Here is a 24,494-nt window from a genome sequence, read left to right as displayed (position 1 = left end):
ATCGCCCACCTAGCTAGCACCTTGATGCTGGCTGATGCCGCCACCTGCATGTCTGTGCCCCACCTGGGTGACTCCCCACCATTCTCAGACTGAGCTGAGGTCTCATTGAGGGAGGGAGGATCAAGGCTGGAGTGAGTGCTAGGGTCCCCTCATTAGCCCAACCTGTGCCTCTGTTGTCCCCAAACTCCCCATCTCACCCCCTCACCACCCCAGGACAGACCAGGGCCAGCACCTAGCCTCTGGGATCCAGTAATTAGATGGGGGAGGCAGGCTTTGTGTTAGTCTTTGTGAATAACCCTAAGGGCAGGTGGCTTCATACCTCAGTCTGTTCATCCATTAATAGAGGTTCCATTGAGACAATGGGTGTGAAAGCACCCTGAGGGAGCCCAGAGCTAAAAGCCTTGGTCCCATTAGCCCGGTACCATCCCCCTTTCAGTGCTGTCTGGAGAATCAGCAGCTCCCCCTCTCCCCAAAAGGCCCAGGGGCCTGGCCCTTCCCCTAGCCTAAGGGAAGGCAGGAAGCAGTTACTAAGTTACAGGTTACATCAATGCTTGTCTTGAGGGTGGGTCTTCCATCCTCCCCCTCAAAACCCTGTAGGGCAGGGTGGCTGACCTCCTCCAAGGATATGTGGTGGAGGATAGCCCTTCCAATGCCCTCTGGGTGGGGTATGTGGCTCCAAATTGCAGGTGCCCCCTGCAGACTGTGTCCTGTCATTCCCCCTTGCCCCACTCAGAGACCATACAACTCTTTGTCAGGTGCATTTACAGGGAGTGACAGCTAGCCCCCCTGTGACGATAAGGAATCTCCCAGGGCCTGTTCCCTCCCCTTCAAAACCCCTTGGAGGTATAAGGAGGGAACTGACAGCCCAGACTCCTAGGCTCCAGAGGGGGAAAGGGAGGGGCAGGGAGGAAGAGAAGGACAAGCTTGGGGCAGGCAGGGTTTCTTCTCTCTCTGCCCCTCTGCCTGGCACTTGTGACCCAGCCATGGGGACCTTCGACCTGTGGACAGATTACCTGGGTTTGGCACGTCTGGTGCAGGCTCTGCGTGGGGAAGAAGAGCCTGAGACCAAACTAGACTCCCAGCCAGAACCAACACCAGGACGAGGGGATCAGAGGTCCAGCCCAGAACCTTCGCCAGGTCCAGAACGCCTGTGCTCTTTCTGCAAACACAACGGCGAGTCCCGGGCCATCTACCAGTCCCACATGCTCAAGGATGACGCAGGCCGGGTGCTGTGCCCCATACTTCGAGACTACGTGTGCCCCCAGTGTGGTGCCACTCGAGATCATGCCCACACCCGCCGCTTCTGCCCACTCACTGGCCAAGGCTACACCTCTGTCTACAGCTGCACCACCCGCAACTCCGCAGGCAAGAAGTTGGCCCGGCCTGACAAGGCGAGGACACAGGATTCTGGTCACCGCAGAAGAGGAGCAGCAGCAGCAGGAAGAGCCAGTGCAGGTGTCTGGGGAAATCTGCTGTGGAGGGGGGACCTTCTTCTTTTAAGTGGAATTAACCCAAGTTCCTACTTCAGAGGGTTGGGGAGAATCAGTGCAGAAACCTTAGAAGAGTATTCCAGAAGTGTGGCCCGATGTGGGTAAACTGGGGGTTGACTGTGTTGTGTGGTCTTGGGCAAGGGATTCACCCTCTTTGGGCCCTTGCAGAAAATGCCATCCTTTTCCAGGCATTCGTGACCTGGCAGGGAAGCCAGGTGGACTAGCAAACAGTGAGGTCTGGGGACAGGTACAGCAGGGGCTTGACACTGGTTGGCACTGAGCAGCTGTGTGGCCTGAGAGAAGCTGCTCAGATGCTCTGAACCCTACCCAGCTTCCTTATTTCTTCATTCATTTGCCAGTACTTTGTTTGCCATTCTGTGCCAAGCACTGGCCTGGGCCAGTGGTAGACAAAGTAGATGAAAAGCAGCATTTAAAACACAGGGCGCTGAACAGGGAAGTCTAGAGAAAACACCTGATCCAGATGAGCGAGTTCAGGAGGAATTCCTGGAGGAAGTGACTTTAGGAAGCCTAAATCTGTTTGGTGGGGAGTTGGAAGTGTGGCCCAGGCATTGGGGCTTGTTCAGGAACTTAGGAACGGACTGGGAGTGTGTGCTTGTATGCTGGAGGAGGAGATGTCAGAGATTTTGGGACAGCCAAGGGGCCTATAGGGCCTTGTAGGTCACATTAAAGAGTTTGGACTTGGGCACTAATAAGGAGCTACAAAAGAGGCAAGACCAGGTCTGTGTGTTGAGTGTGTTAGGACATTGGCTAAGCAGCTGGACTGTGGGAATGGATTTGAGAGTGTTGGAAGAGGCACTGTTGAGAGTGTTGGTTCTCCAGGCAGAGGTATTCCAGGTAGGCTGTAGGGAATGGCCCAGCAGTCCCCAGTCAGATGTCGGACTGGAGGGGAGCCCCATGAATTTTCCGTGTGGGGAGCAGCCCAGGAGAGCATTTGGGGCTGTAGCTTAGGAGAGACCTATAGCTGGAGGCCCCCTCAGGTCTAAACATGCTTTGCTCACCTGCGTGGCCCACCATGTGAGGTCACTCCGATCTTGCTCATCAAATGGAGATTTCGATTCTGCATGTTTGGTTTGGGTAAAGCTTGAGCACCTGCATTTCTAACCAGCTTCCCATGAGCCTGCTATGCTTCTGGGCCATGGACCATGCAGGCTTTGAGTAGTTCAGGCTTAAACTAGCAGCAGTTATCATTATAGATGCAAAAGACCTCAGCTTCTGCGGGGTCTTAAAGGACAAATCCATTTTAGCAACATTATGGGGTAGTCAGCCAACAGAGGAGGGGGGTCTAATGGGGGTGGTGTTGCTGCCTATTTGGGTACTGTAGGGAGGTACCCACCTCCCCACCAGACTGTGGGCTCCTTGAGGGTGGTGAGCCCACAGGAGGACCCCACCCTACCTCCTATAGCTACGAAGTGAATATTTGTTAATAATGAGAGACCGCCTCCAGAAGATGCTATGCCTGTGAGGTTTGGTGAGGTCCAACTTGGAGGCACAGGAAATTTAAGGGACACATAGAGATGATGGTCTCAGAATGCTTTTCCCCTTAATTCTGAGGGAGCAGGAAAACTCATGTCCCAGGATATGGAGTGAAAGGGTAAGGGAGCCTGCACTTGGTAGGGAAGGGCTGCCTGAGGCGGGCCTGCCTGGTAACACTCAAGGTATCACAAATTCGGGATCCTGGAGCCCTATGGCCATGAGAGGGCAGCACTGCAGTCCAGAGGTGGAGTTTTTGCGCTCTGTCCAGTTCTGGGTTTCACCTCGGGTTTCCATAGTCCAAGAATGTGACTTGAGTGCTATTCCACCATCAGCCTCAGGGTGGCGCCAGAGCCCCACCAGCCCTGCAGGTAGAACTGCTACTTTGGCCATAGGACTTGTTGCCTATTACTGTTTTTCTCCTCCCCATCCGCTTTTAAAACCCAGGTTCCAAAGGTGCCAGGAAGTCGTCTGGACCTTCACCCTCTTTCTGCTGCCCCTCCACTTCTGCCTAGGAGGCAGGTGCAGGGAGGACATCTGGGATGCTGCCTTCCCTGGCCTGGGGATGCTGACTCCCTGAAGGCTGGATTTCCAAGATGCACCTGGCCAGGACCCTCCCCTGAACCGTTCCCCCAGCCTGGGGACTTGAGTAAGGAAGCAGGGTCTGGAAATACTGCCAAAAGAGCCCTGTGAGGAAGGAGGTGGTCCTGGGACACCCCTGCCCTTCCTCCCCAACACAGGGTACCCAGTCAGTGCTCAATAAATGCGAATGAATGGTTCAAGGGTCTGATGGGCCTGGTCTTGAGACCCTAGCTGGAACAGCTCCTCTGTCCTGGCTCTGTTAGTCCGGGCACATTACTCTGGTTCCCACTTTCCTGACTGCTGTTTGGATCTTGGCTCACCTGGGGCACTGGGGTGAACTGAGAAAAGGGAGTGGACACCACAGGGTGGCTGTAGGGCCTTGAGGGGTGGCCCCTTTCCTGACACTTCTGGGCACAACCTTGCTGTTGGGTTAGCACACTAGCAAGGCACTTTCTCTGACATCTGGTGTTTCCAAACTCCCTTTCACCCAGCCCTCACATTATCAACAGGCCAAATAGGTAGAATCCTGCACACTGGGGGCAGGGGCCTGATTTAAGGGGGAAAATGGATAGACAATCAGACCAAGCCTCTCTCCCCACACTGTCCTTACCAAAGAGGCCCTCCGTGAATGTTTATATCACCACATAGTGTCCCAGCAACTTGGGGCCATGGAGTCACATGCCAGGCCTTTCTGGGGTGCGGGAAAGGAATGGGACTATATCCTGTGGTGGGCAGGCCAGCCCAGGCCTTGCCCAAGGGTACTGTGGAGGTGATTTGGGTCTGCTTGGGCAAGAGTGGGAAAGATACAGAGCCCTCCCCACCCAGGCATTCTGACCTGGTTTTCCCGGGGGGCTGTATTCAGAGGAACCCCCAACCTTGTCCGTCTCCTCCATCACCAAAGCTTGGTTCCCTGGCATCCAGGGAGCAGCAGATGGCCACAGTCCTTCCCTAAGCCAAGGGCTGCCCTCCATCCCCAACCCACACAGTCAGTCTCTCTCCAGGTGTTGGGTGGAGGCAGGATGGAGTTTGCAGGTCCCCCCCTGCCCTTGAACTGGGACCTGAGGCCACCCAGGGGGAAAGCCAGGGATGGAGGCCTGACCTTGAAGACAGCCTGCTGTCTAGGCTTCGAGGGGAGAAAGGACAGATGCAGAGGGGTGGCCTCAGGGATCTTCAAACTGAATTGGGGACACAACATCCCAGCTGCTGCAAGCTGCTAAGGACATAAGCCAGAGCTTCTGGGGCTTGGACCCCAAGGGATGGATGAACTAGCATGTCCTGGAGGGGTCAAGGAAGGTGGTGTCAGGACTCTGATTTGACTTGCTCCCCTCCTGAACGGGGCCTCCCAGAGTGTAAGGCAGTGGGAAGGATTATGGTTAGATGGTCCTAGGAGTTTGACTGCGGAGGCCACAGGCAGAGCCACTAATAAAGGAGCGGGTTTGGTCCACTTGGTCAGGCTTGTGTGGGACCAGGTGTGCAGTGACTGCCTTTGGCATCCTGTCAGAATCAACAGCCCCCCAAGACTGTCTCCTTCCAAGCTGGGGCTTCAAAGCAGCTTGTCCCACAGAGAACAGACAGGGCCACTGAGTGCTGAAAATAACTCCAGTGGGCTTACAACCTCACAGAAGCTGGTGTGTATGAACAGTGTGAATGCCATACCCTTGGGAACTTGTGAGGATCCCCCCTGACCTGTGTCCCAGCAATAATCCTACTTGCCTTCCTAGAGAGGATGGGAGTGAAAGGAGAAGGGCGGTTAGGGAGATTTGTGGGCAGAACATCAAGGAGCCCCAAGTCTTCAACCCCCAAATGACGGGTCTTGGGACCTCACTAGGGAATCATTTATTAATGGTCTTCCTGAAATAAATTGCATGGAAATCCAGGGAAAGACAAACATACAGCCAACAAAGGGAGCCCTTTTCTCCTCCAGCAAGAAACAAATTCTGAACCTGCCATAACCTTAGCTAAGGAGCCAAAATTTGCAAACTCAGATAAACATCTGGGTGGCTCTGCGCCCTGCTCCTGGGGCCTCCACCTCCCACTACAGCCTCAGCCTCTGGAGGAACAGGTTTCCTCCCCACACAGGCCCCAGAGGGAGGCTGCTAACTCCAGTGGGGTTGAAAGGCAGTCTCTGGGGCCCAGTAGGACCTGCTGGAGCATCTTGGGGGTAACAAAACACCAGGCACATCAGGGACTGCAGGCTTTCCGGGGTGTGCTGAAAGATTGTTGTCAGCTTTATGGCAGGAATATCAGGCACTTCTGGGGTCAGGGTGTGAACAAAACAGCAAATCCATGGGAGGGAGAGGCACTGCACATGTGGTCCCCCAGCTTCCACATTTGGAAACATCTATAAGTCACTCCAGGATTGCTCCCCTCAAGGGAGAGTCCCAGCCCCCTTTGATGTGTAGGGCATGGGGGCTTTCCCTGCAGACTTCGTCTTCCTGTAGTTGAGGCGCTTGAATGCTTCCAGGTCTCGGTGGGCATTCATGATCAGCCGGCTGCACGAAAATGCTGGCATTGACTATGAACCAGAGCAGGATGCACCGCACACTCCAGCTCACGCAGGTTCGCACACTCACAGGTCACACATTCTCAGAGGCACATTAACACAGACACACGTGCACAATCAGAATCAACCTGTTACAGAGTTGACTGTTGACCACCCCAGCCCCTCTCTGGGACCTAACAGTTCTATAAAGGATGGGTCTAAGCCATAACAGGTGAGGGCCAGGAGTAACACTTTCTAGAGGCTGCTGCTGGGTGGCCTGGGCCACTGTGGGGGGCCTCCTTGCTGTCCTCTGGTTCCTCCCAGCCCCATTCTCCCTGGGCCCATCCCACTGCTTGTCCTGTCCACCCCCTGTGGATCCAAGTTCAGCTCTTACTTCAGGTTGGACAGCTCAACAATGAGGCCGCGCACAGTATCTGTTGCGTCCTCCATCCTGGTGGCTTCGCATGGCTGGATCCCCTTGTGGGTCCTGGAGGGAAAGGAAGACAAGAGGCCTGACCTCAGCAGACAGCTCCATCGAACACCATTCGGGGGCTTCTGCTGGGCCCTCAGCTGTCTGCTTTTCCAGATACTGAGCAACATGGGCAGAGCTCTTATGGCCAATCCAGCTGGATCAACTGCCAAAAGCACACCCAGAGTCCAGCCCCCTCTTCTCCCCAGCACAGCCACCCTTGAGGAGCTATTGCCACAAGCTCCCTGGATCCCCAGCTCCTGCCCCTACAGCCTCCCGTGCAGCAAGGGGTGGAGAGCTGTGAAAATGGAGACTTGGCTTAATGAGCCGTCTGCTGGATCTCCAGACCCCATCTCTTCCTTCTAGTCCCCCTCCCCCCTGCTCCGGCCACACTGAGTTCCTGGCCTTTCCTTGAGCACCTCTTGGGGTGCTGGAATGTTCTTTCCCAAATGTCTCCTCCTTGAGGGGTGGGGGAGCTGGACTTCCCTGATCAGCGAGTTAAAATTTTAACCCCTTCCCCACTGTCTTTCTGTCCCTAACACTCTGCCTTCTAATTTTTTTGTCTCCCTCCCTGCCTGCCCCGCCCAACACACACTAGATCCTAGCCTCGTGCTGCATCCTGTCCCACGTGACCTGCCCTGTGCCCAGAGCGGTTCCTGAGAGAGCCAGCACAGGATGGCGTGAGCATCTGTGGGAGGAGTGGCTGCACCACAGCACCCACAGGCCACACATGTTAGATCCAGTGGGTGCTGGCAGAGGGTCATCCTCTGGCCTCTGGTCAATAGCGCTTCATAAAGCCTACTACACCCTTGACTTGGCAGAACCTCCCGGGCTGTCACCACGGAATCTCTAGTTCCACTCCACCTGCTTCGGTCACCCAAGATGCCTGGCTGACCCTGGCCTTAGCTTCTTTTGTGTCTTACTCACCATGAGCCATTGACCCCAGGGCCTGCCCTGGGAGTCTTCCAGATGTCCACGTGGGATCACGATGGCCCAGCGAGGCCATCAGAGATTCAGACATGACTCCCCCTCCTCTTTGCTCAAACAGTGGTAGGGCTACTTTCACAAAACTGCCCCTGGTCCTTGTGCAGTGTGTGTGTGTGTTCAAGTGGTGCAACAGGTACTAGTGACGAGTGCAAGGGAAGAAGGTAAAAACACTATACCTCACATCTTGAGGAGAAACAGAAAACCTTCTCAAGGGCTGCACCCCCTAGCCCCTCCTCCATGCTTGCTAGACAGAAACAGAAACTTTACTACAAATAATTGATAAGGCACCGCCTCTATAGAGATGCCTGTTCCAGTAGGAGGTTACAGGAGAGGATGGTGCCCAGTGCTTGCCCCTCGCAGGGCTGGCAGAAAGGACAGGACGGAAGTGATGGACTGAGGGAGGCTCTGGGGGTAAGGGGAGAGGACACCCCTAACCCTCCCTCACACATACACACTCCTCAGGTAGAGGGATGGTGCACCTGGTGGCCTGCAGGAGAGAGAAAGTGGCCTGTTCCGGGGCACAGAGCCAAGTGGGAAGTGAGGACACAGGACAGGTCAGAAGTCCTGGAGAGCCCACTCTGTGCCCAACCTGGGACCACCCAAGATCTACCAGGCCAGTGGTTCTTAGCCATCCCACTCTGAGGAGACTCTGGGAAAGTTCTGGACCCCCTCTTCAGAAAAATGCACATACCGAACCCAAACAACCCGTAGAACCAGGGACACAACCCTGGGGCTCCTGGGAAGAGACTCTTGTTTGGGGACAGATGGCTGCTCACCAGTTTTCCACTTGCGGGGAGCCAGAGACACATGCAGTTGGGAAGACAGGGCTCAGCTTCCTTACCGGCCTGAAGGAAGAGAGGCCCAGTGAGGGACAGCCAGGGCCCCTTCTTGCCCCTCATCAGCAACATGGAAGCTCCCAGGGGTGGTGGGAGAGAAAGCATGGGAGCTCCAGTGCCAGAAAAGCAGGGACATTCCCCCTCGGAAGGGAGGACTCACTCCAAGGCAAGGGTCCTGGGGTGGCTACCTTGGCTGGGCCATGGTGAGGGGGCTTCCATCAGTACCTAGGCTGGTGCCAGGCCAGCAAGGGCCCTCCATGCTCCCTGCAGGAAACTGAAAAGAGAGAGCACATGTGTGAACAGTCCAGCTGCGTGAGCCCTGCACAGGGAAGGAAAGAAAAGACACGCAGGGAATGTTTCCCCTAGCCACGCCATGTCAGGCTGGAACTCCTGCAGAAGAAAAGTGATGGCTAGACCTGGGGGCCACTAGCCGGGGCTGCTCTTGCCCTCCCCACCCCCGAAAGACAGCAGACAGGGTAACCACTGGGCCTGCACCTTCCAACAGGCTGATCCATGCCCAGGGATGGCTGTGTCCACACGTTCTCTCTTCCTGACGACTGAGGTGCCACACTGTATCCTGCACACCCCATGGTACCTAGAAGGGTGCAGAGAAGACCCCTAGGGGTGGTGACTATAGTAAGGTGGGCACTGGTGTCAAGGGGAAAGAGGTCGGCCACTCATTTTGTCAGGAAAAAACTGTAAATATAATGCCAAGGAAAAATTCATAAATAATAGGGGGTAGAGCCAGATAACCCCGAGAATCTCAAGTCTCTAAATGTCAACAGTGGTTTAATTTTGTGGAAAATGTCAGGCTCAATCATGGAGGTGACGTACATCCCTTGGAAAGAGGAAAAGAGGCTGCAGTGGGGCGGCCTGCCCAGGGCCTCTTCTAAGGAGACCGAGTCCTGGGGTTGGAGAGGGGCCTGTTCTAGGGACATCTCCCCCTGATGGGGATGGGGCCAGGGTGAAAAGTTGAGCTACACTAGCAAAGAGGTGCCTGAACCACATGAAAAACTGCCTGCAGCCCAGCAGTTCACCTGGGGACATTTTGGTTGTCGTGACTGGGGGTAAAGTTGCTACTGGCATCTGGTGGGTGGAGGCCAGAGATGCTGTTCAATACCCCACAGTGCACAGGACAGTCCCCACCAGAGAGCACTCTGGCCCTAGATGCCAGTGGTGCCAGTTGGGATCTCTGCTGTAGACAGTGCAGGGTCTCCCGGGATCTGGCTGTTTCATGTAGGCAACTGACTTAAAATACAATTCAATGTCACACATTCCTCAAACCGATTGCACTGTTCTTGGCCGTGAGAAATATTCTCCCACCCACCAGGACTGTGTAAATGTTTGTCATGACAAAAGTGGTCCTGAACATCCAGGGTCACAGCTGCAGGCCACTGCAAGGGACCTGGGAACCAGCTTTTTATATGATGCTCTTTAAACAGCATATAGAGGCTCCACCGGCTCTGAGGTATCACGTCCCAAGACAGCTGTTTTGAGAAGAAAACACCAAACCCTCCTGTGAGGGGACCTGGGTTTGAAACCAGTGACACTGGCTAACCTCTTATGTTACAACCGCTGTGTAACCTCTGTGAGTCTGAATGGCCTTCTCTGAAATGGTGCTGACGGCTGTGCCCGCTGAGGCTGCGGGCCCGTCAGGAGGAGGCAGTGCTGCTGCTCTGTGCCCAGGGCCCCTGCCCACTTGGCTTTCCTGCCAAGGGCCATCCAGAATCTTCCCTTGGGAATCTGCTGGTGCCTGGGTCACCCTGACTTGTCCAGGAACGCCCAATATCAAAACAAAACTAGTCCAGGCATCGGCAGCCTTGTCAGGGCAGAGCCAACTGCCCTGGAGGACCTGTCAGGTCGGACCGCCCGGCTGTCGGCCCAGGAGCCCTGCACTGCTGACTCCCTGCTGTTTTCCAAGGCGAGGCGCTGGCAGCCTGTCCGGAAGCTCCCTCTTCGGCCTGCTGGATGCCACCAGATGTCCCAACTGCTTCCCCAGCCTTCTCCCTTAGTCAATGCCAGGGACTGGGAGTAACTTAGTAATGAGGAGTTCGCCTTTTTCAAGATATGAGGCCCCAATTCTAAAATTTCAGCCAGCCCAGCACCTGAACGCCCACCTGTCCAGGCAATCATGTTCTGACCCTGCACTGTGACCTACTTTCCATCATCTTGCTGGTCTGGTGATCACTAAACAGGCAGCCCAAGGAGCCAGGGCCCACATGGGGTGGGAAGGGGGAGCAGGGGGCGGGGCTGGGTCTGAAGTCACCGCACAGGTGAACATTTTGGAGGGCCAAAAATGCCCCCTGGCAGTCCCCAGGGAAGGCAGTGCAGTGGAGACCCACACTGGCTCCCCCAGCCATGTTCCCCTCCACACTCGGAACAGCTGGCTTTCTTCAGCTGGGCACCAGACGAAGTCCCGTTGCTTGTGTTTTGGAGCTGTGTCACATGAGACTCTTTACGTTCCAAAATGATAGGGTACAAAAATGCTCACTCTGGGAGAGGCCAGTGGGGACAGTGCTGCCACAAACCTTGAGTGGGCAGGGATCCCGCCTGATGTCTTCATGCCTGGCACAAGCAGGCTCTTGACAAGCATGTATTGAATCAATTTTTGAAAAAACATCTCAACAGGGACAGCTGAAAAAACATGCCAACATTTGTCAAGGGAGTTGGGCTCCACATTCTGGGACAGAGTGGCTGAGGCGCAGCTGCAGGATCAGGCCGACCTGGGCACAGATCCAGCCTCCTCCCCTTCTGGCGGTGTCGCCTCTAGCAGGCACCCAACCTCCTTCAGCCTCTCATCCTCACCCACCAGGACCACCCACCTCCCAGAGCAACACTGCAAAGCACATAACCCAGCTCAGGTGTGTTACCAGCCAGTGACATGGAGCTTCCCCTAGGAGTGAGGCCGAAGCAAAGCTTTCACCTGTCCTGACAGGTGAATGCCATGACTGGCAGAGGCTCATTAGGCAACTTTCCCCTGCCTGTCAGGCAGGAGATCCCTGAAGGAAGCAACGTTTCTACAAAATCCAGCAGAAAAACAAAACTCCATGCCTATGTTTGGGACAGGTCCCTCATGGGAAGGCAGGTCTTTCCCTTCTGGAAAATCAGACTCCAACCCCCTGAAGCTGAAACTCAGATCCCTACATTTGCCTGCCACATAAATAGACCACCACATACCTGATCTTCCCCTCCCACTGGACGGTTTGGGTGAGGGCCTGTGGACACTGGCACCTGCCCTGGGATGGGCTGGCTGTACTTAAGGATGCTTTTTTTTTTTTTATTTAAGATTTGATCCATTTATTTTCAGAGAGGGAAGGGAGGGAGAAAGAGAGAGAGAGAGAAACATCAATGTGCAGTTGCTGCAACCCAGGCATGTGCCCTGACTGGGATTAAGGATGCTCTTACCTGCTCATTTGGTGCTCCAAAGTTGGTGGCTTCCAGGGCATCCTTTATCTGGCTGTCTGGCAGGAAGTCGAGTTCCATGGTTGGGAACCCCTCTAACATGGCCTGGTCTGCAGAGTCAGGAGTGTGCTTGGGCTGGCCTGCTGGGCCTGTGGGGGCACCTGGGCCACCCTGGTGGGCCCTGGCATCCCGGGGAGGACCATCCCCTGCTTCTCTGTGCAATGGAGCAGAGGCTCCAAGGCACAGACTGAGCCCCCCAAGGTCTTGTTCACGGCTGTGGCTACCTAACTCTGCTGCCTTTTCACCCAAAGTCTGTGATAGCAAAGGCAGTGCACACATACTTCCCAGCCCTTCTTGATCCTGGCCTGTCTGATCAACAACTGGGCCCATTTCTGAGGCTACAGGACTGGAATCTCTAGCACAAATTGTGGGCTCCTGGATCACATAAGCCCGAGCCAGGGAGGCTGCAGGGCTGCCCAGGACATCACCAGGGGGCTCAGCTTCCTGTTCTGCCTCCCCTCTGCCTCCTGTGGTCTCCCTGGTGAGAGGTGTGCCTCTGAGCAGGGCCCCACTATGGCCTCCATCAGGGGCCTTCCTGTTGGGAGAGGCAGATGCCCTATTGTCAGCCTTCCCACCTGGCCCAGCCACCTCCAGAGCCCTCTGTTCTGGGCCAGTGGGATCTGTGGTCACATCTGTTGTGACAGTGATCCTAAGGGAGGGGTGTCTTGGGCTGCTACAGCTCCCTTCTGCTTCCCTGCCAGCCCTGCTGAGTGTCTGCATGGGGTCAGTGGGGACCTGGGCTGCAGATCCAGGCTCTAAGTCCTGAGTGGCCAGGCCTAGGGCACTCTCTCCTTTCTCCTGCTCAACCCCTGCTCCTCCTTGGGCACCTTCCTCCTGTGGGGCTCCTAGGTCGGGCTCCTGCTCTTCAGCACCATTGCTTGGTAGGTGCCCTTTCTGGCTGAGGTCACCTGGAATCCCACCCGCCTCTATGCCTCCACCACCTGGCAAGTTTATCCCTTGCTCCAATAGGTAGTTCTGGCTGGCTCTCTCTGAGGCCAAGGGCACCATCCCCCATTCTGGAGAAACATCACTGAGGACCTCAGACTGAGAATCCCCCTTGCTGGACACAGGTATTACAGGGTTTTGGACGCTGTGCTTGGAGTGGGTGCCGTCTGCCTGGGTCTGGCCTCCTGGCACCCTGGCCTCCCAGACAGTGAGCCCAGGGGACTCCTCCCATGACTGGCTTCCTGCCTGCTGGGCACTGGGCTCTGGTGATGTTTCCTGTGTAGAGAGAAAGACTCAGCCTCAGGTCTTCAGTAATCAACCACTTTGGATATTTTTCTAGTTACTGCCCTTGTACAGACTCAGATACTGCACAGACACCAGAAGAGATCAGTACAGTAATCCTCCCTTATCCATGGGGGATGCATTCTAAGACCCCAGTGGATGCCTGAAGCTGTGGATCGTACTGAACCCTGTACATACTGTTTTTTTCTATACACCTATACCTATGATAAACTTTAACTTTTAAATTAGGCACAGTAAGAGATTAACAACAGTAATTAATGAAATAGGACTGTAATAAAAGTTATGTGAATGGCTTTGGGGCCATTGCTGAGTAAAATAAGGGTTCCTTGGGTGCAAGCACTGAGATACTGCAACAGTCAATCTGACAGAGACGGCTCTCAGTGACGAGCCAGAGGGGAGCATGTGTGGGGTGGAGACACTGACAAAGGGACGATTCACATCCCAGGCAAGACTGCGTGAGATTTCATCACACCGCTCAGAACGGCACACAATTTAAAACTTACGAATTGTTTGTTTCTGGAACTTTCCATTTAATATTTTTGGACAGAGGTTGACCATAGGTAATTAAAACCACAGAAAGTGGAACTGTGCATAAGTGGGGAAACTACTGTACTAGTACAGAGCAGAGCTTTGTGGCAGGGGTTGGAGGGGAAGCAGAAGCACGGGAACCCTCCCTTTCAACAGCTCCTTCTTCCCACCAGCACCAGGAATGTGGAGATCAAGGATATAAATATCAAGGGGGCCTGTGGGTCACACCAGTGTCAGCTGCCTGGACGGGCGAGAACTGTACTTATGTGAGATGATACCACTGGGGGAAGCTCGGGGAGGAAACACCAGGACCCCTCTGTGCTGTTTCATTTTTAAATTGTGGTATGATGCACACAATGCAAGATTCACCACCTTAACCAACTGATAAGTGCACAGTTCAGTGGCATTAGGTACATTCACACTGTTATGCAACTGCCACCATCACTGGTCCCCAGAACGCCTTCACCTTGTACAACTGAAGCTCTATCCCCACTAAATACTGTATTTTGCCTAAAATTTTTTAGGGAAAAATAAGAATATGCACTATATGTGGGATAACGATTACATGCCGTGGGCATAATAATACAGTGTACAACGCACACAAAAATGTGGGTGCACATTACACATGACAGAATATAGTACTCATTACCCACTCCCCCTCCCTCCAGCCCCTCATGTACTACTGTCTTTATGAGTTTGACTAATCTGGGGCCTCATGTAAGTAGAATTGCAGGCTACTTGTTGCTTTGTGAAGCAACAAGTTGCTTGCTTTGTTGCTTGTTGCTTTGTGAAGGGCTTGTTTCATTAGCATAATGTCCTCCAGATTCATCCACGTTGCTGTGGCAGCATATCCTTCCTTTGTAAGGATGAACAATATTCCACTATGTGGATATACCATATTTTGTTTATCCATTCACCCAATAATGGACACTTGGGTCCATACTGTCTTTGTAACTTCCTATAAATCTCTAATTATTTCAAGATAAAATGTTTAAAAGGAGTGAGAGAGAGAAATGAAAAGTCCCTAAGGGAGGAGGGTAGGTGGGGGTGGAAGCGGGTATAAGGGGGATAAATGGTAATGGGAAAAAATGCAATTAAAAAACTATTTTTTAAAAAGTTCCTAAGTATGATGGGAGATGACCAGAGCAGGCTGTGAGAGATGATGTTCCAGCTGGGACATGGAGGGAGCATCATCCTTAGGTAGATGGCAGCCTGATCCCTCCAGGTGCTCAGGCCTAAACCTGTGGAGTCACTGCAGCCCAGATCTCCCCTGACTCTAGATGCACGTATCTGACATTTCTGCCTGGCATTTCCCGTCATGTCAAATCTGACACAACCAACACCAGCTCTTCAGCATCTCCTCAGAGTCCCTCGTCTCAACTAGCAGCAACTCCATCCTTCAAGCTACTTATTTAGGCCCCCAACAATGGAGTCAACCCAATATTTTGCTTCCTTTCACACCTGTGCCATCAGGTCTCCCTCCAAACTGGACTGCAAATAAATTCAATACCTAGGGACTAAGGCTGGCATTCGTGGGTGCCTATAAACAGCAGTTGTTGCCCCATTTCTTTTGTACAGTTATCAGCGCCAGGGCAGAGGGGAGACAACCCCTCCACAATGACCTCCCTGCACCTTAAGGCCAACCTTTCTAGGAGGGTCTACACTGCAAATGTCAGATCACTGGAGGTTGTGGCATGTCAATACTGCTTCAGTTTAGTCACCGGCAACCAGCCTGATGAGCTGCATGCAGCCTTTTCTAAATGGACGGCAAAGTTATCGTCCCTCCTTTGTTTAAATCTAAACTTTTGGTAAGATCATTGCAAATTCTCGTGCAGTTGTGAGAAACAACATGAAAAAATCCATTGCGCTCCTTACACAGCTTGCCCCAATGCTAACATCTTACATAAGAAAAGCACGGTATCACAACTAGAATGTTGAAATTGATAAAGTCACCACAGACATTACTGGCTCTCCCTTTGCATATATATATTAAGTTTAATACGTTCTCTCACTGACGGAGGCTGTGTATCCACACGGCAGCTAAGATACTGAACATCTGCAACACAAAGATGCCTGGCGCTGACAACTGCAGCCACTCACCTCTCTCCCGTGCGGTCCACCCCGTCTCCAACCCCTCACAACCACCAGTCCACCCAACACGTCTGTGCTTTTGTCACTTCAATATGTTCTGTAAATGGAATCCGACAGCAAATAACCTTTTGGGATTGGCTTTTCCTACTCTAACGCCCTCCCTGGATCCATCCAGGTGGCTGCCTGTGGCACTAGTTTGCCCTTTTTCTTATTGCTGAGTTGTGTTCATGTAGAGACTGTTGTTTGTTCAATGAAAGATAACAAGGGTGTTCCCAATCACAGGTGATTACAAACACAGCTGCTGGGCATGCCCACCACTCACTTTTTTAGGGGCACATGTTACCAGATATTGTCCACCCTAAAGCTCACGGTGGCAAAGACAAGAAAGCATGCTATAAGATGCCCCCACCTCACCCCAACTTGCACAAAAGCCTCTGAGAAGCAAAAGGTTTCAGGGGCAGAAGGTGAGCAAGAGGACTCTGGCCCCCAACACTTAATGGTTTAGGCACAGCTGTCCTGAGTGCCTCTCACAGGCCTGCGAGCTGCCTGCATAGCACCTGCAGTCCAGAGACATCTGTGGTGTGATGTGCTGAAAATGGGGCTGTGGAGCGGGAATCAAGGTTCAACTCAGCTGCCAAAGCTGGGCTAAGAGGCTGCACATCTATGGGGCTCAACCTGTTGATTTTAGGGCCTTACCAAGCTAAAGGCGCCACTCCCGAGGTCCTCTTCCCTTGTAGCTGTTAGTCTCGTCACTGCTCTCCTGGGTTTTGCAAACTGGGGAACAAATCTCCCAACTGAGTTCTGTGAACAGGATACAAGAACAAAGCAGCAGCAATACATATAAAGGAGGAATGAGGTCTCAGAAAGAAACCAAAAACCCAACTGGTTTCTTTCTTGTAGTCTCAAACATGGCCTTTGCCCTCCATCCCCAGGGCACACCAGCCCCTGTAGACCGTGAGGATGAATAGAGGCAGGAACTCCAGCGAAAGGCAGGCGGCTTCTTTAAGCACATATGAAAACCCACAAAACAGGTTCACCTGGGAAGGAGGACAGGCAACTGGCTCCTTTTCTGGTTGTGCGAGGAGCCTGGAGGGAGCTTCGGCTTCCTTATCCAGAGAGCTGAGTGGAGAAAGACAAAACGGAGGAGGTTCTGAAGTCATCCAAGGCTTTCAGTGTGCCTAGAGGGACAGGGAATGAAGTCCAGAGGCAAAGTAGTGCTCCAAGTCTCCTGGAAGCAGGCCCTGGAGCACCTGCTGAGAGAGGGTGGGATGGAGGAGGGGAGCAGTGTCCTGGGGAACATCTCCCTCCAAGAAGGGTGCTGAGTCCCCCGTCTAGGATCTAAGCTGCCTGCTCTGGCAGCACTTTACCCACATAATCCCAGGAACTGGCTCCTGAAGTAAGACCTGGAATTCTCATTTGCACTGACATTCCTGCTCCCAACTTTGGAAATTCAAAGGAAGAGAATTTGTAGATATGGAAACATAGTGTCAAAAAAACTCAGGTATATTCATAATTTCCAAAATGTGGAAGCAACCAAGATGGCCTTCAGTGAGTAAATGAAGAAATAAACTGTGGTAAATCCAGACAACGGAATATTATTCAACACTCAAAAGAAATGTGCTATCAAGTCATAAAAAGACATAGAGGAAACAAATGCATATTACTAAGGAAAAAAGCCCATCTGAAGCCCTGGCTGGCGTAGCTCAGTGGATTGAGCACGGGCTGGGAACCAAAGTGTCCCAGGTTCGATTCCCAGTTAGGGTACATTCCTGGGTTGCAGGCCATAACCCCCAGCAACCGCACATTGATGTTTCTCTTCTCTCTCTCTCTCTCTCCCCCTTCCCTCTCTAAAAATAAATAAATAAAATCTTAAAAAAAGAAAAAAGCCCATCTGAAAGGCCATGCACTGTATGATTCCAAATATATGGCATTCTGGAAAAGGCAAACTATGGAGACAGTAAAAATATCAGTGGTTGCCAGACTGGGGGAGAGATAAACAGGCAGAGAACAGAGGATTTTTAGGGCAGTGCAAATACTCTGTACGATACTGTAGTGGTGAACTGTGTCATTTACATTTGTCCAGACAAATAGGATGTATAACACTAAGAGGGAACTAAACTATGGACTCTGGCTGATGACGTGCCAGTGTAGGTTCATTTTTGGTTAAAAAACGACAATGTACCATTCTGGTGAGTGATAGTGATAATGGGCTGTGCATGTGTGAGAGCAAGGGGTATGTGGAGAGTTTCTGTGTCTTCCTCTCAATTTTATTGTAAACCTAAAACTGCTCTAAAAATAAAATCTTTTTAAAAAGTTGGTGAAACTATGCTTATATTTAAATAAATTGTGGACATGTACAATGTGGGAAAAAAAACACAGACCAAAACCTGGAACCAAAAATTCACATGATTTCAACTTTGGAAGTGGAACAGGAAAAAGCATGAAGATATGCTGATGGGCTTGAATTATGCCAGGGGAGGTTCTGGACACAGAATAAGTCCAGATACTGATAGCAAAAGCTGGTTAGAACATTTTAATTGGGATGGGTTGTTTGGCGGCTTCTGGGGTGCCGACAAGATTTCATTTCTCAACATAAATGTGTTAAGCTTGTTTGCTTTACATTTTCTGTTATATTTGTATGCACATAGTATTTCTTTTTTTTTTTAAGATTTTATTTATTTTTAGAGAGGGAAGGGAAGGAGATAGAGAGAGAGAGAAACATCAATGTATGGTTGCTGGGGGTCATGGCCTGCAACCCAGGCATGTACCCTGACTGGGAATCAAACCTGCGACACTTTGGTTCGCAGCCCGCGCTCAAGCACATGGTATTTCTTAATAAAACATTAAAAAAAAAAAGAAGAGGGAACCTGCTTCTGGGCTTCTGATTCTGACTATTCTTATGGACACAGAAGGCAGAGTGGGTGGTGGCTGTAGCCCCATTAGCCCCATTGGCCTCTCCAGGAGTGCAGAGCACAGTAACATTCCTGTGTCTGGAAAAATGGCTCAGGTGTGACACGTGGTCCTATTCATATCACACACAGAGCAGGGCTGTCTTTAATCCTAAAACTGCATTGACCGAGATCAGGAGATCAGACACATATACCCACCCCCTCCCAACCAGGAAAACTGTCAGATCACATGCCTCAATATTTTACTCAGATAATGTGGCAGTCCAATCCATGACGAACTCTCCAAAGACTTCAGGTAGCAGGAACCTTCCTTCTCCTAATTCACGCTACCCCTTCCTACTTTGCTATAGTTAGTTATATGAGGTTTAATGCCACAGACAGACTAAACTCTTCTCCAGATTTTTCTTTTTCCCCATCATGCTTAATTACTTATTTCCTGGGGAAAAAAATTAAGGGAACTAGGAAACCACAGTAGTTAGGAGAACAGGAGTGAGATACAGCCAGAACCACAGCCTGCCTTACACCAGCTCAGTAGCCTTGGGCAAATCAATTGATCTCTAAAAGCCTTAGAGTTCTTACCTGTTAAGAAGACAAAAATCTATTTTAGAGTGCCATGAGGATTAAATGAGCTGATATGTGTAAAATGTTTATTAAGCACACTGCCTACCATATAATTATTATTATTTTCTTTTATGGGTTACTATTCTGCAGACCTACTCCCGATACCTTTTTCATCAAGAAGGAATATAGGATAAATATGGATTTGACCAGCAGAAAGGATAAGCTACACTCTAAAGCTAAGTGATCTTGAAAAATTCAAAATTTTTCTTGCTCATGCTTATAATATTGACCTTTATTGATAGAGAGGAGAGTCCTGGGAAGAAAAGCATCAAGAAACACAATTCAAGAGACCTGAGTCCCCAGGTGGGGGAGGTGTGATAATGAATGGGCCACGTTACCCCCCTCCCCATTTGCATCCTGTTTGCTGGGTGGCTATGCAGTGCCCACTGTCACTGGGGAGGTGCTAAAGTGTTCTGAGCCACCTACCTGGAGGCCACCTGTCCTGGCTCCTCCCCACTCTGCTCTATAGAGGGAGGAGGTCCTGACCTGCCTTCTGACTCTTCAGGGTGATGCAAAGGGCCCAACTGGAAACTGTGGCGGGCCCCTTCAGAGTCTCTGAGTCTTGTGTTCTTCGGTGGTTTCGGTGGACGGACTCCTTCTCCTAGTTTAGAGACAAAGGAAGACAAAGGGGTAGGGGATGCCCAGAGCACCCTCTGCCATGGCTGACAACCAAACCTGGCAGGGCCACAGCTGCAGTGTGAGCAGGTTTGTTCCACAGGCAGGAAACCCCTGCTCTGACACTTGTCTGGAGATCGAGAGATGGGAGGGAACCTGATCCAGAAGGGACCTAGGAGCTTATGTGACCACGGGATTCAAAGGCTTTTTACCCATGGACTAGTCATGACTAAGGCTGAATCCTGAGGTGACCTGCCTTGGCTCCAAACCACAGAAGATAACTGGACCCAGCTGACTTTTTCTGGGCAAGTGGTGAGAGGTGTGTACTGGCTCCGCTGGGTCTTGACTCAAACATCCCTGCCGAGGGGCCATTCCCTGACTTTTCTATAGACATGCCCTTTCAGGCCCATAATGTTCTGTTCACTTCAAGGCTTCTCTCAAGTATCGATGTACTGGGTCATTTCTGTCTTTCCCACTACAACTTGCTCTATGCAAAGAGGGGCCTCATCTAATCACATTCTGCTGGAGCTCAAGTGCCTAGAAGAGCATCTGGTACAGTGTTGGTGATCAATAAATACTTGGTAGGTGACTGAATAAACATGTAGAAAATGCATATCACTTCCCAGGAAATGCAAGTACTACTAATTATGTACCACTCTAGTTTTCCGTGATGCCTGAAGAATAAAGCTTGGACCCTGTGGAATTAAGTGCTAAGGAAGGGACGTCTCAGCTGCCACTTAGTTCTTTGTACCTCTGCAGTACTTTTCCCACCACTGAGGACAATTTAGAGCCCCAAAGCTCTTATTAACACCTTGTTGGATTAAGGAAACTCCCTTACACAGAAATTGCCAACAGTGGCTGGCTTGTGAAACCTCCCCAAATCTAGCCCCAACTGAATCATTTATTCAATGAATAGTAAGTTTTGACTCTAGAGAGCTCCATGCCGGACACTGTCCTCAGAACTTGGGTGTGTTATGATAAAACCTAAAGGTAGGGTCCTGTTGTTACACCTGTTCTACAGATGAGAAAGCTGAGGCACGTGTGGCCCAGGAATCCAGAGTGAGATCTAGGCATCCAACTCCAAAGTCTTCACACTTAAGTGTGCTTCAGCATCTAGTGAGTCCCTACTATGTACTGTGCTTCTGAGCAGGCAGTGAAGACAAAAAGACAAACCAGACCCAGGCCTGACCTTCCTGGAGATTAATCACATAGACCCTTTCCAACCTCAGCTCCTTAAGCACCTTGAAATAAACCCACTGAATAAGCACCCCAACTTTCCCAGTGCCGATTGCTATGGTCCTCTACATTCACCCAACGGTTTGCATTCCACTAGACCACAGCAACTTTCCTGTAATTTCTTCTAATTCTGTGAGTTATGGTTCATGTGTGCCCATTCCAAACTATAACCCACTGCTGTGTATTTGATTAGCTCTCTCTAAGATAAGCATTTTTCTGTTTTCCTTGACTTGACCCTGAGGCTGTCCAGGGGAGGAACTATATCTGCTGCACCCTTTGATCTCATTCTTGCCCTGCCTCCCACCTCTCTCAGGTGCCCACCCCAACACTGCACCCAGAGCAAGGCTCCAATGAGTTTCTTACACAAACATATTTCTAAACCTTGTGGTATGCCAGAAAACACAAAATACAGCAGCTTCATTTATTTGGTTTCTTAAGATGCCAAAACACTAGCTTGCTTTGCTGATCCAATGAACATTTATACCAAATAAAAAGCAAAACTATCAACAAAAGTGAATAGCCTCCTATTTCTTTCCTGTGATCTGTCCCCACAGGACTAATTCAAGAAAAACTAAGGCAAAAACTTGTTTTCAACACCAAAGGCCAAAAAGATCTTGGGAAGGAAAGGGCTTTTTTCACCACCTGCCAGAACTGTCTTCCTCTCTTCCCACTCTGTCCAAGACACACAGAAACAGCTGTCCTGGGGCAGCCCTGGGGTTCAATAGGCTGAGGAGTCCATGGCCAAGAGAGGCCCCAAATGACTTGTTGTGGGTGGGCCTGGCTGTCCCCAGATTCCCCCTCCAAGGTCAGAGAAATTCTCATGTCTCCATGCATCCTGTTGCTTATCTCTGCACAAAATATTTTCAATCTGTTGAGTTTTTCAGTCGCCCATTTTTGGGGAAAAATGAGTACTACTGCCTAAGTTCATTAAGCAGTGAGTCAAATAACTTCTAAACTTTTAAGGAGTTTGAGATACCCTAGACATTAGACAGGGAAATGGAGCTATACTATGTAATACTGGGTGTTTTTCTTTTTAAAAATGTATTTTAATTTTTATTTTTGAGAGTGGGGAAAGGAGAAAAAAAGAGTGGGAGAGAAACATCAATTGGTTGCCTTTCATATGTGCCCTACCCAGTGACCAAACCTGAAACCTAGGCATGTGCCCTGACCAGGAATTGAACGACACCCAATCAACTGAGCCACGCCACCGAGGTGTGTTTTTCTCTGTGAAAGAGGAAATTCTATACACATATGGACAAGTAAAGATGATCTCAACATACCACAAAGTGAAAAATGAAGGATGCACATCAATGTGTAATGATTCTATTTTCCAATAAAAACACTCTATATTTGCATAAACAGTTTGGAAAAAGTAGTGTAGTCAGGTTTGTTTCCTGTTGTGTGTGTGTGTGTGTGTGTGTGTGTGTGTTTAATGCTGTGCTGTATGATTGATCCTGGTCCTCTGGTTTTGCTGGATGTTAACAGTAAAGGAATCTGGGGGAAGGTATATAGAAGTCTGAACTACTTTTGTAACTTTTGTGTAAGCCCAAAATTATTTCAAAAGAAAAGTCTTTTAAAAGTCTGGAAAGACAATCATAATAGCAGCCTATATCTGTGCATTACCTAGGGTCTCTTCTTGGTGCTTTTCAACTACTAATCCACGTCTGAGCTCTAGGGCATGGTTCTCAACCTAGACACTACTGACATCTGAGGCATTGTGGACATTTGCAGTTGGATATTCTGTGTTGTGAGGGCTGTCCTGTGCATTCTATGACTTTGAGCAGCATCCTGGCCTAGACTCACTAAACACCAGTACCACCCCTCCCACACACACCGACTGCGAAGACCAAAAATGACTCTAGACATTGTCAAATATCCTCTGGAGGGAAAATTCCTCCCCCAACTAAATTGAGAATGGCTGTTCTAAAACAAAAAGGGGCGGGGGTGCTTTTCTTATCCCCTATTTGCAGAAGGGGGAAAGTGAAGCACAGAGTAGTAAGTCACCTGCCAATCACACAGTGGGCAGCCGAATTGGGAGGAACCCAGGTTTCTGGTTTGAGAGTGAAGCACTTAGCTATATACCAGATGGCCTTGCAACATGTCAAGCTCTATTCAGGAGTGGTTGCTGAGAGTGGGCCTGCATGGAGGTTGCACCTCTGCCCCGAAGCTTGGGGCCATCCCTCAGCTATGGACCCTGCCAGAGGCTCGAGTAAGCTCCACAAAGCTTTCCCTTTCTACTGTATGCACTCCTCCAGAATTTATACCTTTCTTACTAGCGGGTATTAAGTAATTTTTTAAAAGGAGCTTCGTGTGATGATGTTAGCACTTTTGCAATAAATAACCCAAATTCCTCCTAAGAGCAGAAATGGCATAAAAAGATCAACGTGAATGTCCAAATACCTGAAGTCCGAAGCCTCTTCCTCTTACTCATTTTATCCCTCCCTTGAGAAATCTGAAAACAAGCAAAATCCCATCATTACAAGCAATCACTGTTCCCTGGGTACAGACTCAGTGACACTGACTAAGGTCAGAAGCCACCCCACCTCCCACCCTTGGACCATGTGGCTGCCCCAAGGGGTCAGTTAGGCCCCAAGAGGGCACAGGGTGGGAGTCACAGCAACTTTGGGCCACTGGCTGGGTAAAAACTCGAACCTCCTCCATGTTGCAGAGGGCAGAGAAGGAATTGCCCATTTTCTGCCCAGGGTCTGAGAGCACATGGGTAGGGGTGGGGACAGGGGTGTCCTCAGTGGGAAGTCTTAGGGACTCTGGCTCTAGTACCCAAGTTGGGACAGCCTGTGCAAAACTCCTCCCTCTGGGCTGGGGTCTCTGGGAACCTTCTAGAGACACCTGAGGGCATCGGAGAGCTTTTAGAGGGCCGCCTGGGGTGCTTCAAGGTGTGGGAAGCTTTATGGAGGCGCCTGGGGCCTTGAAGGGACAGGAGTTGCCCCAGGGCAATTCTTTCCAGCCTTGGGGGCCAAACAAGCCCACACTGACCTGAGCCAGAGAAGTTGTTGAGGTCTCTGTCCTTATCAGGAACTGGGTAGGTGAGCCTGGACTTGTTGTGGGACAGCTAGGTTAAATTATCTGCGTAAAATATTTTGGAGGAAATGAAGGTAAGTAGACCCCTCTCAGAGGCCGGGCAGCCCCAGGGTCTGGAGCTGAAAGGCCAGGAGGCGTGAGGCTCGAAGATTATGGACTGGCTTCCGGTAACTAGGCCCACATTAACCGTATCGCGGCCACCGAAACGCGAAGACTGCCCAAACCTGAACCCCACGCTGGATGCAGTGAACCTGGTAGTCACTGCGGCCCCTCACCTCGTGCTCACCCTGCCTCTTTCCCGCGCTCTGCGAGTCGCAGTCGCGCGCGTGCGCGACGCCAGCTTTGCCGCTCACATTCACACAGGGCCCGCCTGTCGCCGCAACAAGAACCGCACGACCCACCACCTGG

The 24,494-nt window shown here is 51.1% G+C and overlaps 2 protein-coding genes across 3 annotated transcripts; one reads left to right on the top strand and one right to left on the bottom strand.

Annotated features, from left to right (window-relative positions):
- The first annotated feature begins 650 nt into the window (after positions 1-650).
- NANOS3 (nanos C2HC-type zinc finger 3) lies at positions 651-3,757 on the top strand. Its single transcript, XM_028520997.2, has 2 exons — positions 651-1,455; positions 3,429-3,757. Exons 1-2 carry the CDS (start codon positions 984-986, stop codon positions 3,494-3,496), a joined length of 540 nt encoding a protein of 179 aa, XP_028376798.1. The 5' UTR covers positions 651-983; the 3' UTR covers positions 3,497-3,757.
- A 1,625-nt stretch (positions 3,758-5,382) lies between these two features.
- Positions 5,383-24,304, bottom strand: BRME1 (break repair meiotic recombinase recruitment factor 1). 2 transcript variants are annotated; one of them, XM_028520622.2, is made up of 9 exons: positions 24,042-24,304; positions 23,448-23,499; positions 19,623-19,797; positions 16,704-16,785; positions 16,363-16,467; positions 11,743-13,020; positions 8,526-8,611; positions 6,440-6,532; positions 5,383-6,055 (listed from the first exon to the last, which is right to left on the bottom strand). In XM_028520622.2, exons 2-9 carry the CDS (start codon positions 23,476-23,478, stop codon positions 5,932-5,934), a joined length of 1,974 nt encoding a protein of 657 aa, XP_028376423.1. In that variant the 5' UTR covers positions 23,479-23,499; positions 24,042-24,304; the 3' UTR covers positions 5,383-5,931. The 2 variants fall into 2 exon arrangements, with proteins under 2 accessions (XP_028376423.1, XP_035888292.1); XM_036032399.1 differs by lacking the exons at positions 5,383-6,055; positions 6,440-6,532 and adding an exon at positions 6,551-8,346.
- Between the last annotated feature and the right edge of the window lie 190 nt (positions 24,305-24,494).

This window comes from Phyllostomus discolor, chromosome 8, assembly GCF_004126475.2.
Source record: "Phyllostomus discolor isolate MPI-MPIP mPhyDis1 chromosome 8, mPhyDis1.pri.v3, whole genome shotgun sequence".
Taxonomy (NCBI): domain Eukaryota; kingdom Metazoa; phylum Chordata; class Mammalia; order Chiroptera; family Phyllostomidae; genus Phyllostomus; species Phyllostomus discolor.
This window is presented reverse-complemented; position numbering and strand designations above follow the sequence as displayed.